General features: G+C 45.1%; 1 protein-coding gene across 1 annotated transcript; it reads right to left on the minus strand.

Moving 5' to 3' along the window:
- Window positions 1-5,089: 5,089 nt before the first annotated feature.
- Window positions 5,090-20,314, minus strand: GPR132 (G protein-coupled receptor 132). Its single transcript, XM_040411628.1, has 2 exons — window positions 19,881-20,314; window positions 5,090-6,355 (listed from the first exon to the last, which is right to left on the minus strand). The coding sequence occupies exon 2, from the start codon at window positions 6,344-6,346 to the stop codon at window positions 5,225-5,227; it is 1,122 nt and encodes a 373-aa protein (XP_040267562.1). The 5' UTR covers window positions 6,347-6,355; window positions 19,881-20,314; the 3' UTR covers window positions 5,090-5,224.
- Between the last annotated feature and the right edge of the window lie 963 nt (window positions 20,315-21,277).

Consider the following 21,277-nt stretch of genomic DNA (forward strand, 5'->3'; position numbering starts at 1 on the left):
AGTTTGCCTTTAAAATAATTGAAAAAAACCTGACACGGACGCGGATGACAATCTTGTGTGCATCCGTGGTTTTTTACAGACCCATTGACTTGAATGGGTCCATGAAAAAAATAGGACCGGTCCTATTTTTTTCACGGACGCGGATGAAAAACAGTGCATTTTCCGATTTTTCCACGGACCCATTGAAAATCAGTGGGTCCGCAGAAAAACACAGAAAACGGAACAATGGCCGCGGATGCACACAACGGTTGGGTGCATGAGGCTTAAAAAAAACGAAATCAATACACATTGACCACTCACTTTTTGGAAGGTGCAAAAAAAAAAAAAAAAAGGAAGTGTATGGGGAAAAAAAACACAAGGCGATGAGAAAAAATAGTCGACGGTTGACTGGTCGGACCTGTGAGGAAAAAAGAAAATATAGGCAGATCCCAAGCATGCTGTGGCTGGAGAAAAAAAAAAAGTGCGCCTAAAAAAAAAAAAAAGGCAAAAAATTCAATGCCAGCAACAACAAAAAAAAGCAAAACCCTCAAAAACGCCAGGAAAAAAACCCCTGTGTGACACCAGCCTAACACGGGTTTCAGGCAGTCTTTAAGGTGCTTTTACCTCTGAGATTTTAACCTTTTTTCCACTTTTTTAGGCAGCAAAATGTCAGTGTAAAGTCTGTAATTCATTATGAAACACGTGATACAGGCAGCTTTTTTCAAGGTGGTTTTTTTTTCTCTTTTTACTTCGCAGCATGCTTTGGGTGTGGATTATTTCTGACGTTTTTCCCATTGGCTTCTCTATATAATTAGAAAAATGCAAGATTATTTATAAAAAAAACACGCCATAAAAGTGTGCAAAGGAAGTTTTAACGTAACTTTATTCTTTCATGAGTTATTTACAAGTTTCTCTTTGTTTACAGCCATTGACATGTCGCCGAGGTTAACACGTGAGGAGCGGATAGAAATTGTGTTGATGTCTGGTGAACGCAGTAACCGGGTCATTGCAGCAGATTTCAATGCAAGACACCCTACGAGACCACCCATCTCCCATGCTACAGTTAACAAACTGCTTGCTAAGTTTCCTGAAACTGGTTCAGTGTTGGATTTGCCAAAATGTGGACGCATGAAATCTGTCTCTAATGAAGAAACATCAGTGGCTGTCCTAGCTTCATTCAGCAAGAGCCCACAGCGCTCGCCGCATGTCACTGGAAAGTGGCATTAGTCGAACATCCCTTCGGCGGATATTAGCTACTCACAAATGGCCCCCTTACAAACTCCAGCTACTGCAGCATCTCAACGAGGATGACCCAGATCGGCGCACTGAACTTGCAGAATGGGCAAAACAAAAATTGGAACAGGACCCTCAGTTTACGCAAATTGTCTATGCTGTGAAGATACGAGATGTGCAGCACCTGAAACTACGGATACTGGAGGCCTGTGCTAGCATTTCTCCTGCGGTGCTGCTATCAGTGTGTGAAGAGTGGGAGAAGAGGGTTGCATTGACAATCCAACACAATGGGCAGCACATTGAGCACATTTTATAAGTAAATAACTCATGAAAGAATAAAGTTACGTTAAAACCAAGCACATCATTGTTTTTCTTGTGCAATTCCCAATAAGTTTGATGTGTCACATGACCCTCTTCCTATTAAAAAAACAAAAGTTGGATTCAAAATGGCCGCCATGGTCACCACCCATCTTGAAAAGTTTCCCCCCTCACATATACTAATGTGCCACAAACAGGAAGTTAATATCACCAACCATTCCCATTTTATTAAGGTGTATCCATATAAATGGCCCACCCTGTACATTATAGTACGCTCCTTGATTGCTGCAAACCCTACAGAAATGTGCCCCCCGCCCCCCCCGACATAGCCACATACGTCGTTACCATACACATTTGATTAGGTTGAAAAATTCCCAAGTCCAACCCATCATCCTACTGTGTTGATCCAGATTAAGTCAAAAACCTTCTTCTGATAGAAAAAAAACTAGCCATGCATGCCGCTCTAGATTTTCTGGCAAAAGGATGAACACCTCAGCAGAACCCAACAAACCCATTTATAAGTCGAGTGGGGTATATCGGAAGCAATCGGTCAAATTCAGCCTGGTCATAAGTAGAAAGCGAACAGAGGCTTACATGTCAGGTCAATGACCAGCGGACCTATTATAACAGCAGTGTAGTGCGCCCTCTGGTGGTAAAAGTACATATAACAACTGAAACCATCACCAACTATCATCAATCATTATATTATAAAGGTTTATGGCATATCACACAATCCTCAGATTTTTCTCCACAGCACCAGTGTGAAGAAAGACTTTTGATGGGATCTGTCCTTTGATTTTATGAAGAGGAAGGGTTAACACATCCACAATTACGATATGCCGTAACATTATGACATGTGACTGCCTCTATATGTCAGCAGTCTGATAATTGCAGCCATCTAAATGTGGCATCTGGGGGCAATGATCCAGTTTGTGTCACTATCCCTGTATTTCCCAGGTAAATACCCCGGAACCCAACACGCAGGACACATACCCTACTAGCCGCCATTCCCCCAGGTTATAATAATGACATGCCTCCCAGCCGTCTGGATCCAGAGGGACAGTCACAAATTTCAGCCTCTGTCCCGTGGTCCCAGGACAGATGCCACCCGTCCCGACTTCAACTGCACCTGCATCCTCAAGACGCACATACAAGTGAATACAATGGAGGTCCTGTTCGGCGCAGGCAGATGTGCAACAGTGAAATCTTCACGCTGGCTGCGCAGAACGGAGACCAGAGCATACCTGCTTTACACCATTCTTAGTAGTCATCAGTGTGTATGAAGGCCTCATACTGTGTTGGGTGCAATTTAGGGGGCATCACTTTGTATAAGGGCACTTAAAGGGCATCTGTCAGCAGATTTGTAACTATGACACTGGCCTACCTGTTGTATGTGCCCAAAGCAGATGAAGACATCTGTGTTGGTCCCATGTTCATATGTATCCGCATTGCTGAGAAAAATGATGTTTTATTATATGCAAATGAGCCTCTAGGAGCAACAGGGGCGTTACCATTACACCTAGAGGCTCAGCTCTCTCTGCAACTGCCGCAATCTCTGCACTTTGATTGACAGAGCCAGGAAGTGAGACCGTCATCACACCTGTCAGTCAAAATGGAGCAGACGCGGCAGTTGCAGAGAGAGCAGAGCCTCTAGGTGTAACGGCAATGCCCCCGTTGCTCCTAGAGGCTAATTTGCATATAATAAAACATAATTTTTCTCAGCAATGCGGACACATATGAACATGGGACCAACACAGATGCCTTCAGCTGCCAAGTGCACATGGAACAGGTCAGCCAGTGTCATAGGGACTAAACTGCTGACAGATGCCCTTTAAAGGGGTCTCATATTGTATGGGAGCACTTATGAGGGGATCACTTTGTTGGGGCACTTAAGGGAGCATCAGCCTGTGTGGGAGGCACTAATGGAACCTTACTACTGTGCAGGAGCAGTACCAGTCTCAGTACCCACGCATACCTCCCATAACATCCACATAATACTGCAAAACAGCGACAATCACAGAATCAATCATCTGCAGAATCTCTGCTGTTGGCACCTATTCCTGATCTGCCCCCTATAGGAGAGGAAGGCAACTCTGTCCTACATAACCCCGGCCCCTGGGGGCACATACTAATGAATTGAATTGAGCAGTGATCAGCATTGATCCCTTAGGAACCACAGTTCTGATCAAATACACAGGATCTTTCGGACATGGGATAGCAGTGGTTTTCTATAGGACACTGTGGCAGTTTCTAACATTGGTGGGACTATGATATGTTCCTTTAGTATAAGGACACAATGACTTCCTATAACGGTTCTTTGCAGGGTGCTGTGGCATTTTTATTTATAGTGGCCGGTGCTTTTATGGAAGCGTATTTATAGGAGAACTGCCTAAAGCCGGCAATGTTGTGGGGGTACTGTGACTGACAATGGTATGGGAGAACTGTGTGGCACCTATAAACCCCCCTTGACAAAAATCCTACAAACCCTAGTACCACCAGATACAATTTTCTAAATTCAGATATCAGTGTTTAGCATGGCTTCCTGGGTTCAACGCTGCACACTCTGAAAATAGGTTAAAGGGGTATTCCCTTCCGGACATTTCCGACATATCGATAGGTGTGGGTCTCGCCTCTAGAACCCACTCCCATCTCAATGAATGGAGAGCAAGCTACGCATGTGCATCTTTCTACATTCACAGCCATGGGACTTCCTAAAATAGCTGAGCACTGTCTCATCTATTTTCAGAAGTCCCATAGTAATGAATGAAGGGGTGGCTGCGCATGCGCAGTTTCCTCTCCATTCACTGCTATGAAACTTCCAAAAATAACTGAGCGAGAACGAGGCCTCGACATGAAGGGAGAGCAAGCCACACATTGCACAGCTTTTCCCATTCACTCGGCTATTTTCGAAAGTCCCATAGCAATGACCGGAGGGGTAGCTGCGCATGCGCAGTTTCCTCTCCATTTACTGCTATGCGACTTCAGAAAATAGTCGAGCACGCTCACTTGGCAATTTTCAGAAGTCCCATAGCAGAGACGATGCTGCGCATGTGCACTGTGCTGTTCATTCACTTTGGGCCCCGGTTCTTGAGCTAGGTGTGGATCCCAGAGGTGAGACATACACCAATCAGACATTCATAGCATAACCTTTCCAAATGTCATAAATGTCCAGATGTCAATTAATGGGAGGTTGTACCGAGTCTACAAGATATCTAACTGATCGCTGGGGGTCCAACCGGTGGGAACGCTACCGATACCAAGAATGGGGGTCCCATGTCCCTGTCCCGACGAGCTCCTTGCTGCCCCATTCATTCTCTATGGGACTACCGGAGATAGAGAACACATAGAGTAGGGTGGAGGCTTGGCCTGTCGCTCCATAAGGAAGAAGACATGGGACCCCCCCACTCTCGGGATCCCTTTAATTCAGAACTTAGATTATGAGCCGAGAGGTGCCAATGGCAATCTCCGTATATCCCTGCAGAGTATGTTGGCGATATATAAATGCGTAAAATAAACACTGAAATGAAGTCGACCCCCAATATTATTTAAATTGGAAATTTATTAATTGGCGGATTTAAGGAAAGAGAAAGCGATGGATATTTACACAGGTCATAAAAATAAATAACATAAATAAAAAAAATTTAAAATCACGCGCCACGCCAATTTGTTAGTATTGCGACAGCGCACCGTCGGACTAACTCCTCTTCTGCAGTGTATCTGTCACCCCGGCTCCACTATGTGCTGAATACTCTTTGTCCAAGTGTTGATCTCTGGAATTGTGAGTATGGGGGTAGGTACTGTCACTCCTGGTATTGATGGAGAGGTGTCTCCTCCAGCCCCTCATGGCTCTGCAGATATCTTTCCTTACGTTTTCGCTGACCAACACATAGATGAAAGGATCTGCCACGCTGTTGACGGTGACCAGGCAAAGGAACATGGTATAGGGCGTGTAGATCTCCTGCTCGAAATCGCAGAAGGTTTCATTATTTTCCTCCAAGTAGTAAGCAATACTCCGGGCGAGCAACACAAAGTGATATGGAGCGAAGCAGATCATGAATAGGACGATGATGGTTATGGCGAGGTACTTGACTTTGGTCTTCTGCTGGTCCGTGAAGCTGACGCTGGTCTCGATCCTCTTTTTGATCACGAAGTTGGTGTAAGTCAAAGTTGACAGAGGGATTAAAAATCCAACGATGAACCGGGCCACGTAGAAATTAGCGACGTGCGGGGGTATTGGTAACGTTTCGAAACAAGTGGTTTGGTTTTCCGTCTGGTCGCCGTCACTGAGGAAGAAGACGGGGGAGTGAATAAGCGCCACCAAACTGAAAAGAACCACGGTGACAATAATGGCGATTTTCTGCCTCCGGATCCCTCTGGACTCCAAAGCGTATTCCACGGCCAAGTAACGATCCACAGAAATGCAACACAAAAGCAGAATACTGAAATAGATGTTGTTGAAGAAAATATAGCCCGTAATTTTGCAAGCCGTCGGGCCCCACTGCCACTTGTGGTCGTTTCTTACGTACAGGATCCAAAGGGGAATCGTCCCGAGGTACATGAGTTCACTTAGAGACAGGCTGAACAGGTAGACCGCCAGCACGTTTTTCCGCCATATTTGTAAAAAAGTCAGCCATAAGGTTAAAAGGTTTGCCGGTATTCCAATGACTAGGACGATGCTGTAGAGTATAATGACGAAAAGGGCGCTTTCATTATAGGGTGGGATGCACGGTGGTAACGAGGTCTTGGTGTTGTTCCATGTCCCCATTGTAGAATTCAGGTCCCAGGAAACATTGCCTCCTGCAAATTTTTGCTTCATTTTTGGCTACTGCAAATGAAAACAAATTAAAAAAAACAACAGGTTAGATATACAAGGACAAGGTTAAAAAAAAGGACCACGTACAAGCAGCGGTGGTCCCTGATAATCCCTATCCATAGGGGGCATCATAGAGGGTCCTTTTCCATGAGCCTAAGAGCCTCTAGGAAGCAATGGCTCACATTCTGGTGGATTGAAGGTATCCATGGATCATCTGAATGGCTGCCATGTAATACTAAGTTTTGCTAAAGAGGAGACATCTGACTGGCCATGGCTAGCGGTCTGCGGATAATTGCAGATGCTTCCATATTCAAGGGGTTGGCTGTGGCAAGACAACCTCTTTAAAGGGGTACTCCAGGATTTTAATACTGATTGCCCATATTAATGGCCTAATATTGATGGTCATCTGTCCAACACCTCACACCCCTGACGATCATCTGCTCCGGGACTGGAACTATAGTCAGATAGAGTGTAGTTCCTGTGCTGGAACTCCTCTGATCGGCGGGGGTGCAGGGTGTTGGACCGCCGCATATCTGATATTGATGACCTATCCTGAGGATAAGCCATCAATCGTAAAATCCTAGACAACCCCATTAAGGGCTAATATACAGTATATGAGGTATTACAGCTCCCTACAACTGTAAGGAGCCACGAGCCGGCACAGGTAGAAGTCTATATGGCTGTACTGTTTCCATGAGGGGAGGTCAGAAGTGTTCTTAAAAACATTGCTTCTGGGGGAGAATATCTCGGTAGTACAGTGCCATGTGAAGGCACTATATGGCAGAACATGAATTGCCTATGAGCCGTAGGGACTCCATATGCCACCATACTGTGCATACAGCTCTGTTGCATGCAACAGACCTAATACTAGAAGTCTTAGAAATGTGCTGAATGAGGAAGAAAAACCACTAACGAGTAATATGATCATTAACGGTTTCTTGCTCAGACAAATACCTCGATATGTTCTGGTGAAACCGCCCTTTCCTCATTGTGGTGTTTTTTTTATTCGGAAATCAATTAAAGCGACCATAGAGTTGACCGATAATGGCTGTGTATCTACAGTATCTAGACACGTGATGTCTCGTGCACCACATACTACTCATATTTTTCATATGTGTGAGGAGCTGATATGTTGCGGAGCACTGTAGACCTTAGGAATTCCAGAATTCAGAAGACCCATTTATGTAGAATTTCAGAAAATGACACACAACACTGTGGTGTGTAATATACTTGCCGCTCCAAAGTTGCGTAGATCAAACCTTCTGGGAACCCGGCCACGTGACACTTTTATTCTGAAAATCCAGCTTCCACCAGTGTCACATCGTTTACCAGGTTTCTGGTCTGGGATGTCACTTTTGTTGTGGATGAGGCCAGAACGATTCCTCTACCTGGAGCATGTGCAAACTCCTGAATACACCTCATCTGTGGATGGAATAGTTCTTGCCTCATCCATAACGGAAGCAACGTCCCATTCACAGCCTATGCTGGAAACCCGGTAAAAGACGTGATGTTGGCGGTTCCCTGGAGGCCGAATTGTGGAACTTCAGAACAGTAAGTATATTACAAACGTTCTCCTATAGGTGTGATATTAAGGTGTGTTTGCACGACCGACTGGGTCCCGGAAAACCCCTTTAATGCTAATGAAAATGTATAGAATTCTTGTTCTTAACATCTTCATCCTTGCCTTGGTTGAACTTGCCGACAATCTTGTCTATTGTCAACCATACTACGTGCCAATGTAAGTACAAGTCCACCACAAGCTCACCAGGAAGTAAGTGCATAGACACCACAAGCTCACCAGGAAGTGCATAGACACCACAAGCTCACCAGAAAGTAAGTGCACAGACACCACAAGCCAGTGGCGTAACTAGAAATGACTGGGCACCACAGCAAATTTTGTAACGGGACCCCCTCCCCCAGCAACCTCTTTGCAATTTCTGACTCCTGTGCAACCCCTACTCCTGTGGCTAGTCAAGATCGCTCTCTCAGATGAGGTCCAGCAACCCCTCCGTCCGTTTTCTACAGTGTCACTGTATATAATGTCATTGTCTAATACTGTAGTGGGGGCCCTGTATATAAAATCTTTTAGTTCTCCTCCTAGTTGGGCCCCTTCTGAGTTTGGGCCCCAAAGCAGCCGCTTCCCCTATAGCTACGCCCCTGCCACAAGCTCAACAAGAAGTACAGTAAGTGCATAGATAAAACAAGCTCACCAGGAAGTAAGTGCATAGACACAACAAGCATCTAAACCACCAGTGAGAAAAAGAGGTTCACTGCATAAGTGCAACATACCGTAGATACTTGTAAGGTGAAGGTGCAATTTAAAAAGTAAATTACTATAGATTCATTACACACTGAGTGATCTATTTTAAGCAATTGTTTCTTTTAATGGTGATTCTGGCTTACAGCTAAAGAAAACCCCAAAGTCAATATCTCAGAAAATTATTAAATATTGTAGACTAATGGTGTCACCCTGTAATCAGATAAACAGCACAAAACACCTGCAAAGGTTTCATAAGACTTTAAATGGTTCCTCAGTCTGGTTTAGTGGGCTACACAATCATGGGGAAGACTGGTGACTTGACAGTTGTCCAGAATACAGTCATTGACTGTCACGGTCCCTCCTGTGACAAATGTCAGAAGATCGAAGAGACAGGCTACACGTGAAGGGATCTAACAGCCTCTTTTGCTTCAGTGTTGTTGTTCATGACCACACCCCTTGTTTCAGGTGTAGCTTAGTGGTCATTACACCTCCCCTATATAGTCTGACCTCACCCTCCTGGCTATGCGGTTGATAGCTTCATTTGGTTTTGGAAGAGTTGGTGTGTTGTCCTCTCTGGAGTTCCATCTCACTACGAAGTTAAGTGTCTCGTTTCTTTGTGAATTGTTTACACTCCCCGTGTCTGTTGTTACTAGGCCTCAGGGAGACGCTGGTTCCTTCATCTGGAAAGGAACAGGTCATCTCAAGCCCTGCCAATACCCATAGGGCTCTTTAGGGTCTAAAGGTCCTCCAGGTTCCGGTGTATGGGCATTCTTACATTCAAGGTGTGCCCATACGGATAGGAGTCAGGGCAAGGAGTAGGGTTCTATAGGAGGTGACCCTTTCCCTAGCGTTGAGGCCTAGTGGCTTTTCCCTTCCCTCCTGTTGTCTGTGTGGTGTTCCCTCCCATACCTCATCCGTGACACTGACACCCTCCACAAAGAGGGTAAACCACAAAAGGTAATTGCTAAAGCAGCTGGCCAAGCTGTATCCAAGCATATTATGGGAAGTTGAGTGGAAGGAAAAATCATGGTAGTAAAAGATGCACAAACAGGGATAACCGCAGCCTTGAAAGGATTGTCGAGAAAAGACTATTCAAGAATTTAGGGGAGATTTACAAGGAGTGGATTGGGGCTAGAGTCCGCGCTTCAGGAGCACCACACACAGACGTATCTAGGACATGGACTACAACTGTTGCATTTCTTGCGTCAAGTTACTGTTGACCCAGAGCCAACTTCAAAAGTGTCATCTACCAGGACATTTTAGAGCACTTCATGTTTCCCTCTGCTTTATGGAGATGCTTATTTCATTTTCCAGTAGGACTTGGCACCTGCCCACACTGCCAGAAGTACCAATACCTGGTTTAATAACCACGGTATCACTGTGCTTTATTGGCCAGCAAACTCATCTGACCTAAACCCCGTACTATCTACGGGATATTGTCAAGAGGAAGAGGAGAAGCACCATGCCCAACAATGCAGATGAGCTGAAGGCCGCTCTCCAAGCAACCCGGGCTTCCATAACACATACTGTAGCTTTCATATATTGGAGAACTTCTAAGTAGGCCAACAGTTCTATATTAAAAATCATTTTTTAATTGGTCTTTTATAATCTAATTTTCTGAGACACTGACTTTTGTGTTTTCGTTAACTATAAGCCATAATCATCAACATTAACAAAATAAACGCTTGAAATAAATCACATTGTGTGTAATGAATCTATAAAAAATAGGAGGTTCACTTTTTGAACTGAATTACTGTAATAAATTAACTTTTAGATGATACGTATTCTAATTTATTGAGATGCTTCTGTATTCTTTAAAATTGTGGATTTTCCTTTTAAGAATGTTGTTGCCCCTATATTTGTATGTGCACCTGTAGCCCTTAGTATGTAAGGGGCTGGCAGTCCACCGCACAGGGGGAAACATGGGTCCCGGGCTGCCAACTGGCATGAGGAGGAGATGCCAAACGTCAGTGTGGGCCCATGTAGAGCCTGGCACTAACCAAAGTGAAAGGAGAACTGAAAAAAAGGCCAGTGGCCTCGCCAGGTACCTGTGGGCCTCAGAGCCGCAGCTGAGAGATATGCCGAAGGCCCTCAGACTGACCGTGGGTCTTAGCAGACCCATACAAAAAACGTATACGTTAAATGGATGCCTCAGGCTGATACCATACGGTGGCATCCGTTCACCATAGAGTTCTATTGTAAAAAAAAAATTATACATTTGTTTACCATTGTAAAAAAAAAGTATACTTTATTTTTTTTATGTATACGTCATAAAATGTGAAGCCATCCTTATTGCCACCTACAGGTTGGCCAATATTTTGGCTCAAAATGCTATACTCTCTTTCCTGCTAAGGGCTCATGCACACGAACGTACTTTCTTTCCGTGTCCGTTCCGGTTTTTTTTTGGGGACAGAATACGGAACCATTGATTTCAATGGGTCCACAAAAAAAAAAACTAAGGTACTCCATGTGCATTCAGTTTTCGTATGTCCGTATTTAAGTTCCACAAAAAAATAGAACATGTCCTATTATTGTCCGCAATACGGACAAGGATAGTACTTTTCTATTAGGGGCCAGCTGTTCTGTTCTGCAAAATACGGAATGCACAAGGACGTTAGCAGTGTTTTTTGCGGACCGCAAAATACATATGGTCGTGTGAGCAAGCCCTAAACCATGTACCCTTGACGTGCGGGGTGCAGTGGATTATTTTACTTGGCTTGCTTGCGTTATAAATATGTTTAAAATTAGATGAAATTTTGCCAAAAACACGCCAAATTTTGTTGGTGCCAGAATTCTGGCGCAGCCACAGTAGTAAATGTCGACCTAGTGTGCTAGATCCAGAGCCTGGGAGGCAACGTTCAAGAGCAGCTGCCGGGAGACAAGTTTGTATGCTGGTAGAAAGTTTGTGAAATTTTGGAACCTGAGTGGTTCATTAAAGCGGTTCCTTAAAGGGGTTGCCCCCCCCCCCCCCCCCCCTCTTCCTCCGCCGCAGCACTCCACTTCCATGCTTGTCAAATTCCGGAGTGGACGGGGGCTGAAGCCAGCTCTGGTTCCCTGCTTGTCAACTTCTGGAGTGGATGGGGGTTAGGTGTGCCTCTGCAGCCAGTCATTGGCTGCAGTGGTGCACTTGACCCCCACCCACTCCAGAAGGTGACAAGCAGGGAACTGGGAGCTCTGTGGACCGGAGGAGCCGGAACTGAAGCCATGGGGAGTAGGGGTAAGGCTGCCCAGAAGGATTTGAAAGCTGGATAACCCTCTTTAAAGCAACACTGCACCATATCTAACAAGGACTTGGACTGGAATTTTGTGGGCCACCTGGTGGCCTGAGACAGTACACTGCATGGCACATGTCTAAAGCTGTGGGTAGCTGGGCACCCAAGAAATATAGTGGCATAGCGAGTGGTGTAAGTGAGAGATGCAGGGCAGGGAGTAGCCCCCCACAGCAGCACAGGTAGACGCTGACAGTCACTTTGGCGCAACTCGACAAACTTTTGGAATTTTGTCGTGCCAGTGTTGGAAAATAAAGTAAATTGTTCGACCACAATTCTATTATGGGTCGTTCCAGAGGGGAAATGAACGTCAGTGATGGGGGCCCCGGGGGAGGCTTCTAAATTTGCTATTACATATTTTTGCAAGCTTCAGCTAACTTAGGAAAGACCCGGCTAAAAATACAACTGCCGTATTCTTGAAAGGTCTGCATTCTGTGGGTCTCGCGGGGAGTTGTGTGATGTTTGTGTTGCAGATTTTTCACATAAAGGTCACGAACCATCTTTTAAAAAGAAGCAACAGTGATTTACTAAATGTTAGTATCGGCGGCCTATCGATTCTTATAATATTGTGCAAAGAAATTCATAAAGGGGTTGCTCCGTTTTTCACAGCATCACCTGGATCTGAATACCTTTGTAACTGAATGTAACAAAGTTTTTGAGTTATTCAATAAAATGTATCTGTCTAGCGCCATCTGCTGTTTGCTCTTTTCCTTTTTTTCTCGATCCGCCTTAGTAACATTGCTGAGGTGGTCGTACATATTCAGTACCATCCTCCAACTGCAGCCATCCATATCTAGTGTTAGAAGCTGTCAGTTACAGGGCTAGAGCTGCAGCAAAAAGAACATGCCCCCATGAGTCGTGATAGGGAGAGAGCGGGCGCAAAAAGAAAATGCCCCCTGAATTTTTATTGGGAGAGCGCTGGATAGAAAATATATGCCCCCTTAGCAGGTAGAGAGCTACAGCAGAAAGGACACACCCTCCGAGCTGTGATAGGGAAAGAGCAGCAGAGCACATGCCCACTGAACTGTGATTGGGAGATAACTGCAGCAGAAAGGACACACCTTCTGAGCTGTGACAGAGCTGCAGCAGAAAGGGCACGTCCCTTGAGCTGTGATAGGGAGAGAGCTGCATCATAAAGGACATGCCCATTGAGAAGCAGCAGAAAGGACACACCCCTCATTTCGGGGTTTCAGGACTGGTTCCAACTTTGTTAGGCTACATTCACACGAATGTATTTTATTTCTGTGGCCATTCCGTTTTTTGTTTTTTTTGCGGATAGTATGCAGACCCATTTATTTCAATGGGTCCGCAAAAAATGCGAACAGCACATTGTGAACTATCCGCATCTGTATGTCCGTTCCGTAGCCCCGCAAAAAAATAGGACATGTCCTATTCTTCTCCATTTTGCGGACAAGGATAGGCATTGATACAATGCATCGGGGGGGGGGGGGGGGAACGGATGCCATACAAAATGTCATCCTTTTCTTTTGCGGATCCGCAATTTGTGGAATGCAAAACACATATGATTGTGTAAATGTAGACTTAGGCTTCCACAGCCGTGGCCATATTTTTGTCCGCAAACCAAGGATCCAGAAAATACAGATACCTTCTGTGTGCATTACATATCTATCGCACTCCCATCAATAGAAATGACTATTTGCATCTGCAATATGGACTAGAAGAGGATATGGTCTATAATGTGCAGAATGGTCTATCTATCTCATATCTATCTATCTCATATCTATCTATCTATATCTATCTCATATCTATCTATCTATCTCATATCTATCTATCTATCTATCTCATATCTATCTATCTATCTATCTCATATCTATCTATCTATATCTATCTATCTATCTTCTATCTATCTATCTCATATCTATCTATCTATCTCATATCTATCTATCTATCTATCTATCTATCTATCTATCTATCTATCTATCTCATATCTATCTATCTCATATCTATCTATCTATCTATCTCATATCTATCTATCTATCTATCTCATATCTATCTATCTATCTATCTCATATCTATCTATCTCTCATATCGATCTATCTATCTATCTCATATCTATCTATCTATCTCATATCTATCTATCTATCTATCTATCTATCTCATATCTATCTATCTATCTCTCATATCTATCTATCTCATATCTATCTATCTATCTATCTCATATCTATCTATCTCTCATATCGATCTATCTATCTATCTCATATCTATCTATCTATCTATCTCATATCTATCTATCTATCTCATATCTATCTATCTATCTATCTCATATCTATCTATCTATCTATCTATCTCATATCTATCTATCTCTCATATCGATCTATCTATCTATCTCATATCTATCTATCTATCTATCTATCTATCTATCTATCTCATATCTATCTATCTATCTATCTATCTCATATCTATCTATCTATCTCATATCTATCTATCTATCTATCTACCTCATATCTATATATCATCTATCTATTATCTATCTATCTCATATTTGTCTGTCTATCTATCTATCATATTCTACTTTTTAATAGGAAATTGGGGCGGAAATTGCAGAAGGGAAGGGTTTTGCTCAGGAAGTTACAGACTGCAACACACGTTCACAGGTTTAGCAATGTCTTTCCACTTCAGATGAGTAATACTTCCTTGTGCTGCAGCCCAGGAGGAGCTGATGATGAGAGTGGTAGTGACTGCAACAGCTACTCACATAAATTACAGTGGCAATCTTCACACCAATTCTCTCTAGGACCGGGTAGTGATAGAAAGCCCCCCCCCCCCCCCCTTCTTCCCTCCGGGCACACCGTAAAGTTGAGGCTCCTGCCTGATGATGGCAGATGGTGTGTACTTGGCGTTATGGTGCAATGCAGGAGATGTAGGTGCTGTGTCTGGCGAATGGTGCTGGAGTCAGTAACCGGGTCAGTTGTAGAAAATAGACAAGTCTCTGTTTGGGAGTTGTAGTACATCCAACGGTATCAAAACACAGTTCCGAACAATTCATAGTGGAAATCTTCTCTGATAGAAATGTATGGATGTGAGAAATGAAGGGGTCTGTAGTACTCCTTTCAATTATGCCTTTATCTGTGCAGAATGGCAATAAGGTTCTTGCAAAATGTGTCTGCAGTTCCCAGCTAAGCGGTACAGAATTAAGATACGGTGGGCAAGACTCTGTCCAAGTGTGAAGGGTGTATTAGCAATGACCCCTTCACAGCAGTAAAGTCTATCAGCCTTAGGCCTCATGCACACGACCGTTGTGTGCATCCGTGGCCGTTGTGCCATTTTCCGTTTTTTTTCGCGGACCCATTGACTTTCAATGGGTCCGTGGAAAAATCGGAAAATGCACCGTTTTGCAGCCGAGACCGTGATCCGTGTATCCTGTCCGTCAAAAAAATATGACCTGTCCTATTTTTTTGACGGACAACGGTTCACGGACCCATTCAAGTCAATGGGTCCGTGAAAGAACACGGATGCACACAAGATTGGCATCCGTGTCCGTGATCCGTGGCCGTAGGTTACTTTCATACAGACGGATCCGAAGATCCATCTGCATAAAAGCTTTTTCAGAGCTCCGACAGTATATTCTAACACAGAGGCGTTCCCATGGTGATGGGGACGCTTCAGGTTAGAATATACTAAAAGAACTGTGTACATGACTGCCCCCTGCTGCCTGGCAGGTGCTGCCAGGCAGCAGGGGGCAGGCCTTCCCCCCTGTAGTTAACACATTGGTGGCCAGTGCGGCCGCCCCCCCCCCCCTCCCTCCCCTGTAGTTAACTCATTGGTGGCCAGTGGGCCCCCCTCCCTCCCCTGTAGTTAACTCTTTGTTGTCCAGTGCGGCCGGCCCCCCCTCCCTCCCCTGTAGTTAACTCGTTGGTGGCCAGTGGGCCCTCCCCCCTCCCTCCCCCTCCTAATTAAAATCTCCCCCCCTATCATTGGTGGCAGCGGAGAGTACCGATCAGAGTCCCAGTTTAATCGCTGGGGCTCCGATCGGTAACCATGGCAACCAGGATGCTACTGCAGTCCCGGTTGCCATGGTTACTTAGCAATTTATAGAAGCATTATACTTACCTGCGAGCTGCGATGTCTGTGTCCGGCCGGGAGCTCCTCCTACTGGTAAGTGACAGATCATTAAGCAATGCGCCGCACAGACCTGTCACTTACCAGTAGGAGGAGCTCCCGGCCGGACACAGACATCGCAGCTCGCAGATAAGTATAATGCTTCTACAAATTGCTAAGTAACCATGGCAACCGGGACTGCAGTAGCGTCCTGGTTGCCATGGTTACCGATAGGAGCCCCAGCGATTAAACTGGGACTACGATCGGTACTCTCCGCTGCCACCAATGATAGGGGGGGAGATTTTAATTAGGAGGGGGGTGGGGCCCACTGGCTACCAACGAGTTAACTACAGGGGAGGGAGGGGGGCCGGCCGCACTAGACAACAAAGAGTTAACTACAGGGGAGTGAGGGGGGGCCCACTGGCCACCAACGAGTTAACTACAGGGGAGGGAGGGGGGGGGGCGGCCGCACTGGACAACAAAGAGTTAACTACAGGGGAGGGGGGCCCACTGGCCACCAATGAGTTAACTACAGGGGAGGGAGGGGGGCCGGCCGCACTGGACAACAAAGAGTTAACTACAGGGGGAGGGGGGGGCGGCCGCACTGGCCACCAATGAGTTAAAAACAGGGGGCAGGGGGCAGTCATGTACACAGTTATTTTAGTATATTCTAACCTGAAGCGTCCCCATCACCATGGGAACGCCTCTGTGTTAGGAATATACTGTCGGATTTGAGTTTCACGATCTAACTCATATCCGACAGTATATTCTAACATAGAGGCGTTCCCATGGTGATGGGGACGCTTCAAGTTAAAATATACCATCGGATTGGAGAAAACTCCGATCTGATGGTATAAAAGGGACTCCTGACTTTACATTGAAAGTCAATGGGGGACGGATCCGTTTGAAATTGCACCATATCGTGTCAACGTCAAACGGATCCGTCCCCATTGACTTGCATTGTAATTCAGGACGGATCCGTTTTGCTCCGCACGGCCAGGCGGACACCAAAACGACTTTTTTTTCATGTCCGTGGATCCTCCAAAAATTAAGGAAGACCCACGGACGAAAAAATGGTCACGGATCACGGACCTACGGACCCCGTTTTTGCGAACCGTAAAAAAAAACAGGTCGTGTGCAGGAGGCCTTAGACAGCGAATACCTTACTGACTGACTCCAATGCTCGGCCATGCAGATTCTAGACCTTCTGGTGCTTTCTTTCTCTCTCTGGTCTACTGTTAAAAGCCGAAATGGTTTTCTCTCTGTGGATCTCTCAGAGATAGTGGTTCTCTGAAGTTCAGGCCTAATCTTCAGAGGAGCGAGCACATGTAACGCCTCTCTTCTTCAAGGGTCTGCATGCACAGTGCGTTATTACATGCACATTCTCCATCCATGAAATAGCTGAATGCCAAAACAGGGAGCCGCCTGTCTAGCGGGGGTCCCAACGATCTGCAAACCCTGGGGCAATTTGGCAATTCCCATTTTGTAAGCCTTCACTTACTAGGGGCTGGGCAACCCCTTTAAATCTGTGGGAAATCCTAGCAGCACCACCAACTATTACATGGTTCATATTGAAATCAGTTTGTGCAATGTGCAAATTTGGCAGGCCGAAATATTCTGTGACACTGTTGCAACATTCACGTGCATGGGATGATTTTTGCAAGGCATCTGCATCAAAATCAGTTTGTATCAGACACGTGTGAACAGGGCTTTAGTGTTCACTGCTGCAGCAGGTGTTTCACTTCTTTTTGCAATTCTTAACCACTGTGACTTCCTAAATTTTTCAGTTGCCTCTCGCCTTGATAACTTGCTATTCCACTACGACGTCTTCGTTACCTCCTTATTATTACGTGGGTGTGCTAAATGACCGCGCTTTGTTATCCATTGGAGACTCATGAACCCAGAGATAGATGTAGGAAATATAGTCTCGCTTGCTGCTATCTGTATAGGAATGGTCTGTGAAGGTGTATTTGGTCTGGGGCGAGCAGATATGGGGTATATAATCTAGTATACCGCTGCATTTAAGGGCTCATGCACATGAACGTATTTTCTTTATGTGTCCGCAAAAAAAACAAAAACGGAAGATAATCCGTGTGCATTCCGTTTCTGTATGTCCGTTCGGCAAAAAAAGAGAAGAAGATGTCCTATTATTGTCCGCATAACGGACAAGGAAGGGACTGTTCTATTAGGGGCCAGCTGTTCCGTTCCGCAAAATACAGAATGCACAGGCGTAAATGTTGGCGAAAAATTACACCAGCGAGGAACTGGAGTAGTTTTTTTCGCCAGGAACAAGGACTGTCATAGGTGCGCCTAATTTATAAAATAGCCGAATCTTCTGGCTGTGCAAGGGAGGTGGAATTTAGGCCACTTTCACATCTGCGGCATGGGTTCTCTGGATCTGGAATCTGGCCGCAAATGCCGAGAATCGGCTGCTGCATACTGCGGTTTGTGTCTGGCCAAATACTGGCATCCTCTTTCGGATCAGGCGGCTGGATCTCCGTTCCGCAGATGTTCAAGTAGCTTAAGACCGGCGTAAAAAGACCGTTTTAACAAATGTGCCCCAGTGCCTCCTGCTTCTGCTCCATACGACGTATAGTTTCCGACACTGAGGCTGCTCGAAACAGCTGATCAGTTGGGGGTACCAGGTGTCAGACCCCCACCAATCTGCTATCGATGTCCTATCCTGAGGATAGCAATCTCATTGCCATGCGAAAACTATTTAAAATCCGCAGTATGTCGATTTATGTTTGCAGATTATCTTCTGCCGAGTTCACCCCAAGTGTGCAGCGTTTCCGCACCACAGCAAAGTCCATACAAGTGGTTGTACCCTACCTAAGGCTACTTTCACACTAGCATTTTGGCTTTCCATTTCTGAGATCCGTTCAGGGCTCTCACAGGCGGTCCAAAACGGATCCGTTTTGCCCTAATACATTCTGAATAGAAAAGGATCCGCCCAGAATGCATCAGTTTGCCTCCGTTCAGTCACCATTCCGCTCTGGAGGCGGACACCAAAACGCTGCTTGCAGCTTTTTTCTGTCCGCCATGTGGCGCGGAGCAAGACTGATCCGTCCTGACACACAATGTATGATCCGTTTTCTCTGACACAATAGAAAACGGATCCGTCCGTCTTGGCTATAGAAGACATAATACAACCGGATCCGTTCATGACGGATGCATGCGGTCTTAATATTGTAACGGAAACGTTTTTGCCGATCCATGACCGATCCGCAAAATACGCTAATGTGAAAGTAGCCTAACTGTCTTGATTCCGATTACAGATCACTAAACTTTGCTATTAACATACAATGGCAACAAACACCGTACACTGTAAATTCTCAATCATAATAGTAACAGAAACATGAAACTTTACATTCTGACATTATACTACCATAGCAATCCTATGCAGCTGTACTGCGCATGTTAGACGTGTGGTATAGTCTTTTATACATGCAACCTGCATGTAATGCCATGTGCTCAGTACATATGTACTGCAGAGCTGGGTTTGTCTTCTGGCACACAATGTGTTAACTATAGCTTTACTCAGGGGCACAAATAAACCTGCTACCTGGGCTACAGGCACTTTGTATAATGAGAAATTTTCAGTGCAATTTAGTAGATTCCTATGGACTGCTGCAGACATCCCATAAGATTTGCAAGCGTTTGCTACAAAGAGTCTATGTAGCTTACACAAGGGGTGTTGGGGAGCAGAAGCCGAAATTTTTGCAGCAAGATTTTCCAATCTGACCCACTGGGTGACAGCTACAGTCTAGAGAAATACATGCACTACTATGGACTTACAGTATATTAGAAAATCTCGTTACAAAAGGTCCATGTGCATCTCCAGCCTAACGCAGCTCAAGGAAAGCTCAACTACATCTGGAAGGGAGTTTCAAGTGCACAGCAAAACGTCTTGAAGAACATCAAACTCAGATGCATCATAAATACATACCTCCTTAAGAGCGTGTAACATTTCCACCCGTCTCCGTTGGATTACGTTCTCTCTCCGCGCTGGTTTGTGATAGTCTTCCTACGGGTCTAGAACGCGTTAACACAACAGGAAGTTTCTTACAAGTTTCTTACAGCAGACGATGAATAGGACTTTCCACTTTGTCATCTGATGAACTCTCGAGCTTCTTTTTTTTTTTTCATCTCTCTCTCGCTGGACTTTCTTGGTTGTTTTTTTCTTTTTATCCGACTCTGAAAAATGTATTTATCTTCACATCTAAGACAAAAATTTACATGTAGTGCCAAACGTTCTCAAAATACAGAGTAAAAGGTTTTTTTTTTCTTTAACTGAAAAATGAAACGTTAATTTCCTAGATCATAGACTGTGGGAAATGTGAGTGCAATCACTAATACCACACAGAAAAAAAAGAGTTTCACTACAATAGCAGCACGCCTAGGCAGGAGATGTCATCAGGCTGTTTTTTTACTAAGGGGCTTTCCAAGGAGATAAAAGAAAACGTTAAAGGGGTTGGCCCATCTCAGACATTGACGACATATCGCCATGTCAGGTATGTGCGAGTCCCACCTCTGAGACCCACTCCTATCTCCATAATTAGGCCCTCGAAATGAATGTAGAGCACACTGCCATGGAGGTTCGGAAAATTGTCGAATAAGCGTGCTCGGTTATTTTCAGAGATCCTATAGCGGTGAATGGAGAGCGTACCATGCATGCAAGGCCACCTCTCCATTCACCGCTATGGGGCTACCAGAAATTGCTGAGCCAGCCCTCAGCTATTTTCAGAACTCCCATATAGGTGAACAGAGGGTGGCCATGATTGAGTGGTGCGCTCTCCTTCACTTCGAAAGTCCTGGAGGTGGAACCTACACCTATCTGACATTGATGGCATATCCTAGAGATGAGGAATGGGAATACCGCTGTATAGGGAGTCATCAATGTTAAAGCTTTAAACCATTCCCTGTGTCCTGTGGTTGACATGCACTATATCCCAAACCTACCTTTATGTTTTTTCATTGATATTTAATGGCCCCGAAAAATATTTGATCTATATGCAAATCAGTAGAAAAGAGCACAAAGGGGCAGTGCCCATCGTCGCTGCCATTTGAATTGAGCCCCGGTCCGCCCCTCTGCGCCTTCTCTCCACCCTCTTCTGCTCCCCACTTATGAATCCACTGCTCGAAATCCTGCACAGGTGCCCAGCTATGCTCTGTTCACACCTACGCTGTCTGTGCCTTTCTCCTCTTCCACGTTGTCTGTGCTGCACATCCATGAGGCGCATGTGCAGTAGAGTAGATGACTGCCCACAGAAGGGCACAGACTGCGCAGACGCAAACAGACAGTTGCCGTGCCCCTGCAAGAGTTTTCAAGCAGTGGATTGATGT

Source organism: Bufo bufo, chromosome 11 (genome assembly GCF_905171765.1).
Source record: "Bufo bufo chromosome 11, aBufBuf1.1, whole genome shotgun sequence".
Taxonomy (NCBI): domain Eukaryota; kingdom Metazoa; phylum Chordata; class Amphibia; order Anura; family Bufonidae; genus Bufo; species Bufo bufo.

Excerpts from the sequence above, each read along its gene's own strand:
- GPR132 (XM_040411628.1), bottom strand. The coding sequence starts at position 6,346 with ATGAAGCAAAAATTTGCAGGAGGCAATGTTTCCTGGGACCTGAATTCT.